The following is a 14,705-nucleotide window of genomic DNA, read 5'->3' on the forward strand; positions in this document are numbered from 1 at the left end:
AAGGTATTGTATTGTATTTTACGTATACGTATTTTGCCAACATGAAGGTCAAAAATGAGAAACACTTTACTTTAAGTCTCTCTATTTAGCAGTATATACACATTTAATAAATGGTTTATAACACACTATAGTACAGTTATAAGCAGATATAAGGACATTTTAAGTGTTTATTCATGTACAGTATTTGTCAACAATCATAACTTCTCCTATGAAAACCTATTTTATATTATTACAGCTGTGTTTTACTATATTACCATTCATTATCTGTTTATACGGCAGCCTCCACTTATGGCTGCCCACAGGAGGAGTGTTATGTGTGTGTGTGTATGTGTGGGCTGCATGTTTACCTGTAGCTTCTGAGCAGATGGAGGTGTTTGGGGTTGATGCCTGATGCTTTGACCACTTTCAAGAGACGAATGCCACGATGAGAAACACCCAAAAACTGAGCATCCCCACTGTCCAACTGCAGCAGATACATAGGAGAGATCCCTGAAATGCCTGACATGGCTCCTACTGTGGCTCTGATGTAAGACCATCAATGTTTCAAATCTTTCACATTTACCTGACTTGTTAATAATCACAAGTGGTGAGTTTCTAGCCTTCACTAACTTCAACTAATGAAAGTATTGTGAGAAATGAGTTATTAACACTGGCTTGGATACTCATGTAAATACTGTATATGCTGTTACATTAAAAAAAGTTTGACTTTCTTATGTAGGCACTCATGGAATCAGTTACATTTGAATATTGGCAAAAACAATCCCCAAAATTAACAAAACATTCTTCTTTTTGTCGTGCTGACCTTTACAGGGAACAGGCGAGTGAAGTAGTTTTCCCAGTTGTCCCGAGCAGCGATGACGATCCTCTTCTTCATGTTGTCATCCTGGATGGTGCTTATAGTCGTTCCCACATTGAAATTTGCTGCAGAGGGAAAACGGTGAAAGAAGGACAAAATAATGAAAAGTAATACAGAAACAAATTTAGAAAGAATAGTTTATATATATATCAGTGTAGGATATGAAGAATTCCTTCCTAACTCTTGCTTGTAATGAAAAGATTTTTATCAACATAATAACAACTGTCAGGGTTTATTTTGTAAGCTTCTTCATATACATCCACACCTGTCGACACTCTTACCTAGCAGATCCTTCATCTTCCTCCTCTCCTCTCTGCTGATCCTCAAACAGCTGTCAGAGTAAGTGTCCCTCATGATCTAAAAAACATGTTATACCATGAAAATATCAAGAGTTTGATGTCTACTGTCTCTGAAAGGCAAGAGAGATAACTAGTAATGAATTACAAGACAGATAAATACACTGGGATTCCTCAGTAGCCTATAAAACATGATGACACCTCTAAATATACTCACCTGTTCACATAACAGATTGAGGATATAGGGCCGGTTGAACGTCTCTCGGGGGTAAAACACCTGGAGATAAAAACAAATGACAGAGAAGTGGATTTATAACAGGGAGGTTTCCAGTTCACCATCTCATCCAAACATACAGTTTTTACTCAATTTCAGTCCCTCTTGCATGTGGATTGCAGTATAAATTACCAATTAAGTCATTCAATATGCGCCTCTTTCTCCCCAGTAAGATCAAAAGTCATTATGTGTTCTCTGTCTAGTCTTTGTAAGTTTCAGTGAGTCTTCAGGTCACAATTATGGTCACGTCTAGGGGTAGAGTTCAGTTATGTGTGTGTGTGTGTTTATCTTACCTCTTTGCGCAGGAATAGTTTTCCCGGTGTGTTGGAGTTAGAGAAGTAGACACCTGCAGAGAAGCGGTGGAGCTGGGAGTGAATGCCCTCCTCGCCTGGCATCATATCTGCAGTTAATAAACAGTAAAGACTGAAATGAACACTCTCACGCTGGATCCTGTTAGGTTGAATGCTACAGGGAATACAGGGACTCACAATACATCTCACTTTATATAATTAAATAACATATGTTATCAATTTAAGTTTTGGGGACTGCTCTGTGAGGCAATGGACACCCACTGAGAGATGGAGCAGCCATGTCCGGTGGGTCGGGGATGTTCTGAAGGATGGGTTCTGGGTACAGAGGAGGAGGCGGGGAGTCAGGGGGAGAAGACGGAGGTTGCTGGGAGCGCTGGGAGCCGAACATGTTCTCCAGGGAACGCTGCTTCTGCTTCATGTTACTGGAGATGGCGCGTGGACCTCTGGGGGAGGGAGGAGAAGACGGTGGGGAGGGGGGCCTGGGAGGAGGCTGCTCCATGGTAGGCTGGAGTGGTGGTGGAGGAGGCACCCACTGTTTCTGCAAGCAGGAAGCAGAAAATGTGAGGATGTATCATAATATATTCCAGGTAGAGATACTCAGTCTGAGACACATTAATAAACCTAACAATAGCACATTTGTTTCCTACAGACATTTAGATACAGACTTTTCAGACCATTCTGACCTTCTCTTGTGGCACTGGAGCTTTGTTTCTGAGTTTGGCCAGAGCTTCCGCTTTGGGATCACCCTTCTTTATAAAGTGCCTTGGAGGATGTCTACAAAGAGAACAAAATCAGTGAATCAGAAACATTAGTTATTGTTTCTAGTGAACGACGCCACTGTGGGATCAGTCTACTCCTCATTTAGCTGGAAACCCCCAGGAACCTCTTAAAGCTTGCAGAGAAAATACATCAACAATTAATAAAATTATAACAAAGAATGGGAGGTTTAAAAGTTAAAAAATGTTTCTAAAAAGTTACTTGGAAGTTTAATTTGGAAGTTTAAAACTAAGATTTAAAGCTTTTTTGCCACTTGGAGGCAGCACAGCAAGCTGGAAACACAACATTGACATATTATCACCTTATAAGTTGTTTTGGCTAATAGGTACACAACTTTAGCAAAGTTAGCATTTTGAACTCATGTTTGTGTCCACCTGATGAATGTGAGTACTGTTATGATCTCCACCAACTTTCTTCTTTAGCTTCTTTAGCTTCTAAATCCTCCACTGTGTTCACCAGTTAGTCTCTAACTTTGTCTGTCTGCTGTTTGGTGGGCATGTACATATAGTTTTCAGTGGGTTCGCTGAAAACAGCTGCTGTAAATGAGGTGGATGATTAGGGAGTTACAGGCCAAAACAAACAAAATTAGCTTACAAAAGCTGAAAGGCTTTGTAGAGCTGAGGTGAACTGCAACTTGGGTGATAATTCTCTGCAGGTTCATCACCACATGCAACTGTCTTCAAATTACATGGCATTTGATCCATTGTTAATATAAAAATATTGATTAGTAAGCAAAGTTCTTTAACACTGATGCATTTGGAATATTTCATTAAATGATGAAAAGGGTTAAAACTTGTTTATATTCTCCAAATTAAGTTATTGGACAAAGTATTATTTTAGTATTGGTACCAATACCAACCAGCCCTAATCTAACCACAGCCCTACATCCTAACCTATGTTTTATTTTAAGAATAGTGAATGTGATTTCACCTCATCCTGGCTGCACTTATAAACAAGATGTAGAAGATCCATCTACACATAATATCAGCTGAAACTGATTGCAAAGAGTAGATCATTGACACTGACCTGACAGGCTCAAAGGTTTGGGGTTCTGGTTGGGGTCGGCTGTTGTACTGTTTGATGATTTCCCGGATGTTGGAGGTGGGTTCGGGCTGAGGCTTGGAGAGAGGTACTGGGGCGGGTGTTGTTTTTGGGGGGTCAGCTTCTTTAGCAGGGGGGGAGGGAAGACGGTTCACTGAGGGAGATGAAAATACAGAAACATTACTCCAAGCTCTTCAATTCATTTTCTATATAATTAGTTTGTATCTTCTCACAAAACAAAAACAACAGATATTTAATCTCATAAAAGGATGACAGGGAGATTAAAGAAAAAGCTATGTGCTCTTTTTCCTTATGGGCTCAGCTACCCATGATTTGGTCAACAAAATAACTATTTGAGGGTAAAGGGGTTAAATATTCCTAATATTTCTAGATTCCACAAATTATTCTGTGGATTTTATGTAACCCCCTTTACTTGTCTCATCTTCTCACCCTCAGGCTTAGGTGCTGTAGGTGGAGGCGATGGTTGACGTAAAGGCGGGGAGTGTTGCTGTCTGGGTGGGTTGGAGGAGGCTGGACGTGGTTTGGGGGTTTTGGATTCACTTTGTCGATGAGTGCCTAAAGGACAATGGAGGAGAGACATGGTGACGAACAAGGAAACAATGACAGAAGTGGAAAATTATTGTAAATATGATGATTTAAAGTTCTACTTCTAGCATTTTAACATCAATGAGCCAATGAGACATTCATGTAATAACTAACTGAAAACACTTGTAGCCTCTATCAATCTCTTCTGCACTATGCATGTTACATTAAATTGGATATAGTGGGAAATCTCCTAGAAGACACAAATTGCTATCATACTTTTAAGCAATGGGATGATGGCATAAATCACTTCCACCAAGTTCCAATGCTCTTCAAAGGAAAGGAGGAAGCAGTGGGGTTTGTGCAGATGTAAGAGACAGTTTAGGAGTTTGAAGATTGTTTGGTCAAAAAGAAAAAAAGATGCTACATATATCACTAACGATCAGTGGTCGGCTCCACTTACCCATTTTATTGAAGAATGCCCTCTTTTCTCTGAAAGAGTGCAGGTCATCTGGATCTGGTGAGTCCACTTGTCTCTCTGGCTGTCAAGGTAATAAACAAACAACATGTCACCACAAATTACTTTTAAATTCTTATTAGCAAATCTGATGAAAGACCCAAACCAGCAATTCATTGATCCCACTACAGCTCACATTGTGCATTACAAAACTTTATTTACATTTAAAACAAAGTTTCAAGGCTCAATAGACTGCAGAATAATTGTGAGTCCCTCAATAATACATGTCGTCTATAATGTCCAGCTGAAAGTAGTCTCCAACAAATGGACTATTTCCTCCTGTTTGAGTAACATTTGCTGAAACCTACAGTGACCAGCTGTTTCAGGAACTTATGAGGCTTATTTATGAAAATGAAACTGCATATTTGGGACCCCTTTTTTAAGAAAGAGTAGGCAACTCAGAAAGAACTGAGTGACGGACTGAAGCCTTGTTGGTTTTGGTCTTTCCATGACATTTGTTGACACTATCAAATATGTTCAGTCTTATTCTTTAGGCACCTGAACACACAGACTGGACAAAATATAAATAATCACCATCAGAAAAATGGGCCACAGCAAGCGTAAAAAAGTAAATAGGATATAATAAGGAGAAATAAAATTAAAAAAAAAAAACAAGTGGGGGTGTTTTAAGCTGAATATAAATAGAGACAGTTTGTAGAAATGTATGAAAAAAGGAATTTAAAAAATCTGGTGTCATAATATAATGATGTGTTAAAAAGCAGCAATAGAGAACACTACATGCAGAAATACCTCAGGCACAGGTTGCCTGTAGCTGGAGGTGGGTTTTGGTACAGGTGCTTTGTGCTGGACAGGTGCAGGTGGGGGTGGGGGTGGGGGTGAAGGAGATCGACGGGATGGGGAGGGTGAGCGTGAGCGTTCCCTGGAGCGCCGCTCAGACCGGCGTCTCCGCTGCCTCTCCTCTTCCTGCTTTCTCTCCTGCTCCCTCTGCTTCTGTTCCTCCTTCCTCTGCTTCTCCTCCTGTTTCCTCTGCTGCTCCTGCGTCTGCTGCTGGGACAGAGTCATCGCCTGCATTGTCATCTGCTGGGCCTGAGGAGAGGGAAGAATACAGAATGAAAAAAAATCAACCACAATAATAACTTTAATAATAATAACTTAATTTGTATAGCATTTATCAAAAAATAGTTACAAAGTGCTTCACAAGGCAATGGAATATCAAAGGCTATAATCAATAAATGGGATAAAAACACTAAAATGCACATGGGAAAAAAAACCCACTAAAATACAGGCATGTAAAATATAAAGTAAAATCAACACAATAAACAACAGAAGCTAACAGCAGGCAGTTGATTGTGAACATAATTAAAAGTCAGAGTCAAACTGTACTCCCAGTTTTCTACTGACGAGTTTAACATATACTGACAGACTGCCAAGGTGATTGTGGATCGACTGGACAGAGACAGATGAGCCAAATAGCCTGATTGGCTCTCATTTAAGTGTAGGGAATTGTTGGACATCCAACACTAAATCTCATTTAGGCAGTGTATAAGTGTACTTAGACTGCTGGTGTCAGCAGGTGTTATTGGCACATAAAGCTGGGTGTCATCTGCATAAAAATAATAATGAATTGCATATTTACAAAGAATAAGCATGTATACTGAAAACAATAATGGACCTAAAACTGAGCCTTGTGGCACACCAGTGGACCATAATGTTACAAAGATAATATCCTAAGTGTGCTGGCCCTTACCATGAGAACGGCCTGCTGGTTTATGAGGGCCTGCTGGGTTGCTGCCATCTGCATGGGGTCAGCGACAGCGGGAGCAGGCATGGGAGCCTGAGGCATCATCATGGCTATGTTGGGATTATGACATACAAGAGTTAAAGATTTAAATAGCAAATAGGGAACTCTGAATTTACTGGATGAACAAACTGATACACTAAAATGTATGATATTGAGGAAATACCTGGCATGGCTGGCATCATAGGAGCTGCACCATAGCTGGGCATTGAAGTTACTGGCATTCCTGGACATAAACCACACAGTGACATAAAGATTAGAAAACTGAAAGAGACAGTTTTTTGCACTTTACTTCATATTAAAATTACTTAAGACAGCAGGACATAAATTGTTTGATTCTTGATGACACAAATGAATCTCTTCACTTACCCATAGGATAGCTTGGCATTGTCATAGGCATACCTGAAAAACAGAATCATCAGTTCTAATTACTGTTCAATAACTGAAGCATGTGATTTAAGATGAGACTGAAAAAGTTAAGTCATCTATTACAAAATAAAATTTGTATGTGTAACTATGATACTTATTAACTTGATGTACAGTATATGCTCCATTTTGCTTATATGTGAGTCCTCTGTGGTATAGTGTAATTCTACTACCAGCAAACTTTGATTTTTATTATAATTCGATTTTCCTAATCATTCGTAGCACCTATTGTATGTCTGTCCATTTCTGGAAGAGGGATCCCTCCTATGATGCTCTTCTTAGTTTTTAGGATAAATTCAAACTGCGGGTTTAAGGAGAGATGGTGGTTTAAGCTGTTCAGATTGTAAAGCCCTTGTCACTGTAAAGCTTGTTATTTTGTGCTATATTAATTGACTTGATCTGCCGTATTACATGTATATTATTTTCCCATAAAGAATAATTTATTATTTTATGCTGATGTGAAACACAGCACACAATAAAATTATTAAGCACAGAGCAAAGTTTAGTTTTCTTTAAGTATTCTTTGTGTATATAATTTATGTGCTTGGAAACAATCTTGTTCTGTGCTCAAATTTCCCAATTGTATCCTCACAAATGAGACATGAATCTAATTCCATAGAGTCAAATAAACTTTTTTCCGAGCTCTTGCTTACAAAACATTAACACCTCTAAGGACAAAATGAGACGTAGATGTAAAATGTATTTTAAATTTTGAAATATAACCAAAGTGATGTTTTTTCTAAATAAAGACTTTTTTAGTTTGGTTGAAGAACAGCTGTTTAAGAGTGTGTTATAATACAACTATACAGTACACTAAGTGATCCTCATGGTGTGGAATGTTTCATGGAGATGCAACAGGAGATCCAGTTTTCCTACCAGCTCCATACATGCCAGGCTGCATGGGTCCAATCCCTCCTCCACCTCTCATCCTGCGGTTTAGCATGGCCACTCTTTCCATGTCCTACACACACACACACACACATCAGTGATACATTACATAGTGAGTGACAGACAGGAGTGCAGCCACTGAACAGACAGGAAATACAAGCCAGTGACTTCACACACTCAGTAATAAGATACAACCAGAGATACACAATCCAGCAGAGACCAGTGAGCACACTGTGCACCCTACAATATAAAACTTTAACGCTATTCAGGAACAGGCAAACATAACCTTTACATTAATCACAGGTCACGGTTTGAATAATAAAATAAATCTGATGACATCACTCACCGGGGGTCCTTGGTCCAGTACAGGATCAAACAAGTCATCAACATAGGCATCCATCTGTCGACCACGACCTATGAACAGGTGAAGAAAGATGATAGCAACACAATGGATGTAGTCTGGATTTAGCCTGACAACATGTTCATGTTAGCCATTTACTGGCTCTCATCTCTGTATCAGATATGTGTATTCAATAACAAGCTTTAATAAACCCACTGTAAGCTACCTGTGCACTACCTGAGTGCCTGGCTAGTGAACATTGCAGCTATGAGCAGGATATTTTCCTCATGAGTTAGTGAAAATTAGACTTAAACTTGTCAGGTGCCCAAAGACACAACCTCAAATGAATGCTAATGTTGCTCCTTAGCTGCTGGCAACTGTTTATTAGCATGTTTTCCATATCAATTTGATATGAGGTTATGTCAATGTTGACAATGCCTTGTTGTGCAGCCCCTAAGTGGCCAAAAAATGAATTAAGGCAGTTTTTTCAACAATAATCAAATAATTATGTTGTCTTAAATGTTATTTCTTAATACATACACCTGTGTTAATCTCATTTATGCTTTTTCTGACAATGTTTTTTATGGATGTGGCTGGGTGGCTAGCTATGTAGGAGGATGATATACTCATTCTTAATTCTGTCTACATATCGCTGATTGGTTGAATGGTTTGACTTGCTCAACAAATCGGAGATGTGGTTAGTCAATTAGAGGTTTGGAACAAGGCTACTTCTACAATACTGGGCATTAAGATCAGAAAATAGCTCAGGACCCTTGTCATTTCAGTTGATATTTATGTAGTGGTGCATATTGGCAAACACATTACCAAAGACCAGTAAGGGTTTGGGGCCTCTGGTAGCAGTTTTCGGCTTTGCCCAGTTAATAATCCAGCCTTGAGTTGGGATCATGCAGAATCACTTGATTACACTTGTGCCTGAGTTCAGAATACCAGCAACAGTCTCAGTTACTTGACCTTGAAGGTCAGCCAGTGTGAGCACAGTCACTTGGAACACAATCGAGTGAAAGTGAATCCAGAGTAACTGATAGACCCAGAGGACAGCTTGATGTGCTGCAGTTGAAGAATGAATGAGGTGGAAGGAGTCCTGTTATGATAACTCTTTCAGTTTGGTAGGTTAGTGTGTGTGTCAGCACTGATGTAACACGTCTGACTTCTTTTTAGCCACTAATGTGACACACCCGAGACACGAGCAAACAACAGTGGTTTTGAAATGTGGTTCAACGTGATGATCCTGCAAGGTTGAACTGTTTGATTTGTTGTTTTAAATGGTATAACAATGTAAGAATTTTACCATCCACTTTATACCCATTAAATAAAACCTGCATCAGTGCCTACATCAAGAGAAGAGCAGGCTGACCAAAGCCAGAAGAAGCTCCACCAACTGGATGGCTACTACCACCACCAGCCTCGCAGGAGGACATTTTGTTGCATGGGTGATACAGAGTTTGGTCCCGCGGCTACAAGTGAGTCCAACCTGCAGAACAGGGAAACAATACACTCCCAAGGGATAAACAGGACCATTCACACATCAAACTTGCAGCACACAGGGTTAGTCCCAGGTTGCGTGCATGTTAGGTGGAAGGGGGTAGCAGCCTCTGGGTTTCAGTATGCTTCAAAATAATTTGTTTGTATGAGGTGTCTGAACACAACTAAAGGCAAAAGAACTGAATGGACATATTCAAAGGTGGAGTGAAAAGCTGTCAAAGAGACAGTTTGTCAGATGCAGCACCCCTAATTCTGATGTCAGAAAGGTGTGGTGGAAGGGGGGTTTCTGAAGGTGTTTGACAATCTGATAAGTATTTTGTTTAAAGCATACTGATACTGCCTCAACATTTCACTGCATATTACCTACCTTCCTGTGGATAATTCATTCCCAAGGGGTTTCCCTCAAAAGGAGGCAGCCCTGGAGCTTGCATGGAAGGTGCTGGTGGGATGAAGCCATCCAGATCTGTAGCCAGCATTCTGGAGGAACAGAGGGAGACACACACAGATTCTCACTGTTTTAGCAAATCCTTTAAAACAACCTTGGATTGGCTCAGAAAACAAATGACTTGTTCACTGTGTTACCTGTCTCCCGGGCTGCTGAATAGGTAGTCAGAGTTTGTAGAGGAGGGGGTGCCTGGTGGTGGCAGCACTTCAGCTTCAGCTCCGGCCAGCAAATCCATGACAAAGTCTGAGCCAGCCAGGTCGGACCAACCGTCATCAGTCAGAAGAGACACTGACCAGCCCTGCACACCCTCCAACACACCTCTATGACACACCAACAACACATGGAGCAGAAAATCAGGGAGGATGTATTTGCAGAAACATTCATAAGTGAAGGGAGGTAAATGCACTGTATGTTCCAAACTAGATGAGCACCTGTAATGCAGAAGCCATGAGGCCAGCTGCTCTCCTGTCGTCCATGACTCTACTTCAGTTGTCAGTTTCTCATCTGAGAAAAAATCGGAGGAACATCAGAGGATATTATGAACCTTTTAGAACTTTTTACAGTTTAGAGTTAGAATTTCTATTAGTAAATTTGGTCCAGGTTTATTTTCCTGAAGAGTTTGACTTTCTGCCAGTCTCACCATTGAAAGTGTGTATGTCCAACAGCATGGTGCCCTTCCTCTGGTTGGTGGTCCACTCTAGCTGAGTGGGGGGATAGATGCGGGCAGTGGGGGCTGGCAGCTGCAGAGATGTGAGCAGTTTGTGTTGGCACAGTGAACGGTACTCCCCTGGACCATAGTCAGAAACATACCTGGACAGGAAATACTGAAGACTGAGTCATGTACAGACAAGTAAAGTGTTTTTCAGACAGGGAAACATAACATACAGTAATGGTTAATCACATTGTAGGCTTGTGGCAGTATACATGTCCACAACTTCACTACCATCTTTTAACAATTTCCACACAAATCCAGTGTAAAAGCGAGGCAAACCATGGGAAGAATTCAATTTAAAGCTGCATTAATCTGTTTTTTAGCCACTTCAACTCCACAATAAGCTAAACATCACATGATTGACAAATTATTGACTTGTAAAGTTGATGGCTCACATATTAACAAGCATTTGCATTCTCCATCAAGCACTGTTTTGGTCTCCACTGTCTGAGGAAAATATCTGGCTCTTTAGGTGCTAAATCCTCCACTCTATTCAGGAGTTAGTTAGCTAACTTTGTCTGTCTGCTGTTTGGTTCTGGGCAAGTAGTATACAGTGGGTTTATCAGAGCTTTTTGCTGGAAGCAAAACCATGAAAGAAATTAGCTGAAAGATGCTAAAATCGCAGGGTCGGTTATCTGTGGGTTTGTCATTCCATGTTCTTTAAAAAACTATTGATGACAATAGCCAACAATGGCCTCTGGCAACAAGTGACAATCCTGTAACTGTAGATGCTAAAATGTAGTGTAACAGCAACCCACTCAGTAATGTGAGTCACACATCAATATCTATGTAAAGTTTGCTATTAACTAACACTAGCCACCATATGTTACTGGTCATACTAGAGCAAGTAAGGCTGTAGCAGCAAAACCCTTGAGTGAGATGAACTGAGCAAGGGTGTGTTTTAATTATTATGAATTCAATTTTTCATTTTTAAGTAGAAGATTGTTATTTTTTCTTCTAAATTTACAATTATAAAATATAAAATATAAAATAAGTAGAGCTTTAATGTCTTCCAACTCATAGAGATTTGTCTTTTGTGCATGAATGTGTTTAAATTAAGTTGGTAGCATCGCTAGTATGGAACAGTTTTTTGTACTTTACATCTCTGTGGAAATGTGCATGAAAATAAATAAAATTGCATCATGACTTTCATGATCAGCCATCACTGTAAACAAAAATGTATTAAAGCCACTATGTGCTGAATTAAAAGATTTATGACTTTGGTGCCCCGAGTGGTAATATCAAAAAAGACACTGTAGCAGAAAGCGATGCATTCTGGATATGACAGGTGAATGGGCTGAAAGCAACACAAAGACTGCATCAACTTTCACCAGATTGTCTAATTGCCTAAAACCAAACACACCATCAAACTAATTTGAAAGATGATATTAAAAATTCTACACACAGTGGATTTGAATTCTTAGAAATAAAGATATGAAAAATATATAAATTATAACATAGAAATCTAACATAACTTACATATTTATACTGTTACAGTTACAGACAGTGTGACTTCATATCATTAACCCCATCATACCCCATCTTATCATACCCTCCACTAAGCCTTGTTTGTAATAGAAGGCTAACCAAAGCGTAGCACCTACTTGAGCAGGGTTTTGTCCAATGTTGGTGAAGGGGTGAAGGCACTGAGGCAGCAGGCCAGCAGCAGCCAGCCCCTCAGGCTGCTCTGCTCCTCAGTCAGGCCCCACGTGTGGTAAGTCAACTGGGCCAGGATCTCGTCCCTCAGGGCCGGTCGGCTCTGGCCCTTTTCCACTATATAGTTGCCCAACATCTGCTCCTGCCAGCTGCTGATGCCTGACTCACCTGTAAACCGCAAGATCTGAGGAGAAAAGTATTGGAAATCATAAATGAGAAGAATGAGAAGAAATCTAATCTAATACAATCTAATCTAATCACTCTCATATACCAGTTTGTAAATGTCCAGGGCAGCTGTGGCATCTTCTGGATCCAGAGGGGTGAGGGGTCTCTGGAGGGGGTATCCCTGAGGCTGGCTCCATGTATCCTGAGGAGGACACAACATCCATCATCAATCAACAATTTCTTCAACCAAGTATTACTTTCTTTATTATACTGATTTATTGACTGATTTATTTTTCGAAATTCATCCTGTTGGAAGAATTTTCCCTTTTATTGAATAAATCTCAACCATTGGACCCTGATTTCGGAAAGGTAACTACTTCATCGTGGACACAGACTTTCCATTAACAGAAACACTAAAACAAAGTCTTCCATATGTCCCCAGCAGAAAATTGTCTCCAGTGCTTCATGCTAACACAGCATGTTGAACAACAATTAACCACATTTACAGCATGCAGCATATTTTGGTGATATAAGGTGGATTCCGACTATATGGACTGTAGATTCGTAATTAAAAATTACACATAATTAAATATTGGTAGCAACCATATGCCTATTTATAGAAAAATACTTTTAGCTGTGTACAGACTGCCGTCATACTCCACCTTTAGGTCCTACAGAAACAGAAAAGTAGTTCCTAATATTTTGAAAGGTAATTCATCTAGTAGCCATAAAATCTCTAACCTGTTTATCCTGTTCCAGGCTGTGAGGAACCAGGTGCCAATCTCAGTATGCATTTGGTGAGAAAAGAGACAGGCATGGACTGTCTCATCTACTCGTGGGAAACAGGATGTGGAAGCATCTGTTTATGCTTTATGGAGCTTTATACTATTTATGGAGGGGAGTATAACTCAATGTAACTAACCAATTACTCCTCATCCCTTAAGTCATAACCTTCTCAATGACTGACATTTATTGTAGCTCACCACATTGTGCAAAAAAGTGACATGGTGACCATGACACATATAATGGATATAGCGCATATTTACTGTTTAGTTTTGAGGCTCTTTGCATCTAGGTGTAGCTGGCCAGGATATTTCAGAATTTCACTCCTCTTGCCAGCCTGTGAGCAACCTGAGATCCTCAGACAAGAACCTACTGGCTGTTCCTGTGTCTAGATTTAAAACTAGAGGGGATCAGGTCCAAAACTCTAGAATGATACCAGAGGAGCTCAGACTCACCAGTCACTAATTTTCATGGGTTATGGGTCTTTTATGCTTGTTATTGCATTATGTTTTATATGCTGCATTTATCTCATGTCTGGTTCACTGGTTTCTGTTTCTGTATTTGTTTTATGTAATGCATTTGTAAAATTGGTTTTACTGGTTTCTGACCTTTGATTCTATTCATTTGTTGTTATTGTATGTTGTGTGTCAAGCACTTTGGTTTTGAAGTTTTTCTATGGGAGACATGTAGGACTGTCTGTCACGCAATGGAAGAGACAATCAATGTGGGTAGTTTGTCTTTGTACTGTCGGGAGAGGAACTAGAGTAACAGAGGAAACCCTCACAGACTCCACACAGAAAGCTCCCGGCTTGCTGCTACATTCAAACGCAGAAATTTCTTGCTGCAAGGTGACAGAGCTAACTAGCGATCTACTGTGCTACTTGATTTCTCTGTCTTTTGGTTTGATTCTAAAAAGTTTCTACACCAACAACATTCACCTTGGCCAAATATCACCACAGATTACTAAGTATTTAACTCAACAGGTTGTCATTTCCTCACAAGCCTACATTTATTAAACACAGAATATGTTAATGTCACAGCATGAGACCTCAGAGTGACTGACGTTCCAGGGACACTTGCATGGCTTTGACATCTGAATGAAGTGCAAAACTGCTTTATTCAACACAAACATCTGAATATAACACAGAATTATTCATTTCTTAAAAACATTTTGAGTGTGTGGGAAACCATCCGCTTAAGTGTGATTAAAATAGATTAAATTAAGGATTTACATGATAGTACTTGGTCTGTATAATGTGTGTGTGTGTGTGTTGCTCACCTTTAATACGGAGTTGGCATAGCGAGAAAATGGGTATCTGTCTATATCCAGAGGCAGGGTGAACCTGTGTTCTGCCTTCACCTGTGGAGGTGTGACCTCTGTAACTCCTGACCCATGCTGCCGCCCTGTAGGGC

The 14,705-nt window shown here is 40.0% G+C and overlaps 1 protein-coding gene across 1 annotated transcript in view; it reads right to left on the minus strand.

The window, feature by feature from the left end:
* Positions 1–14,705, minus strand: part of myo15b (myosin XVB) — a 41,425-nt gene that overhangs the window by 8,530 nt on the left and 18,190 nt on the right. The window contains exons 19-41 of the mRNA XM_042397715.1: positions 14,572–14,696; positions 12,616–12,711; positions 12,293–12,528; positions 10,617–10,786; positions 10,408–10,480; positions 10,114–10,296; positions 9,899–10,008; positions 8,035–8,102; positions 7,677–7,761; positions 6,744–6,776; positions 6,541–6,600; positions 6,324–6,427; positions 5,366–5,662; positions 4,562–4,640; positions 4,006–4,131; positions 3,541–3,709; positions 2,421–2,511; positions 1,999–2,275; positions 1,720–1,826; positions 1,370–1,429; positions 1,138–1,213; positions 803–921; positions 348–463 (exon numbers count right to left, since the gene is read on the minus strand). Coding sequence (XP_042253649.1) covers positions 348–463; positions 803–921; positions 1,138–1,213; positions 1,370–1,429; positions 1,720–1,826; positions 1,999–2,275; positions 2,421–2,511; positions 3,541–3,709; positions 4,006–4,131; positions 4,562–4,640; positions 5,366–5,662; positions 6,324–6,427; positions 6,541–6,600; positions 6,744–6,776; positions 7,677–7,761; positions 8,035–8,102; positions 9,899–10,008; positions 10,114–10,296; positions 10,408–10,480; positions 10,617–10,786; positions 12,293–12,528; positions 12,616–12,711; positions 14,572–14,696 — 2,860 coding nt within the window. The remainder of the gene's footprint in view (positions 1–347; positions 464–802; positions 922–1,137; positions 1,214–1,369; positions 1,430–1,719; positions 1,827–1,998; positions 2,276–2,420; positions 2,512–3,540; positions 3,710–4,005; positions 4,132–4,561; positions 4,641–5,365; positions 5,663–6,323; positions 6,428–6,540; positions 6,601–6,743; positions 6,777–7,676; positions 7,762–8,034; positions 8,103–9,898; positions 10,009–10,113; positions 10,297–10,407; positions 10,481–10,616; positions 10,787–12,292; positions 12,529–12,615; positions 12,712–14,571; positions 14,697–14,705) is intronic.

The sequence above is a fragment of the Thunnus maccoyii genome, chromosome 20, assembly GCF_910596095.1.
Source record: "Thunnus maccoyii chromosome 20, fThuMac1.1, whole genome shotgun sequence".
NCBI classification, from domain to species: Eukaryota; Metazoa; Chordata; class Actinopteri; order Scombriformes; family Scombridae; genus Thunnus; species Thunnus maccoyii.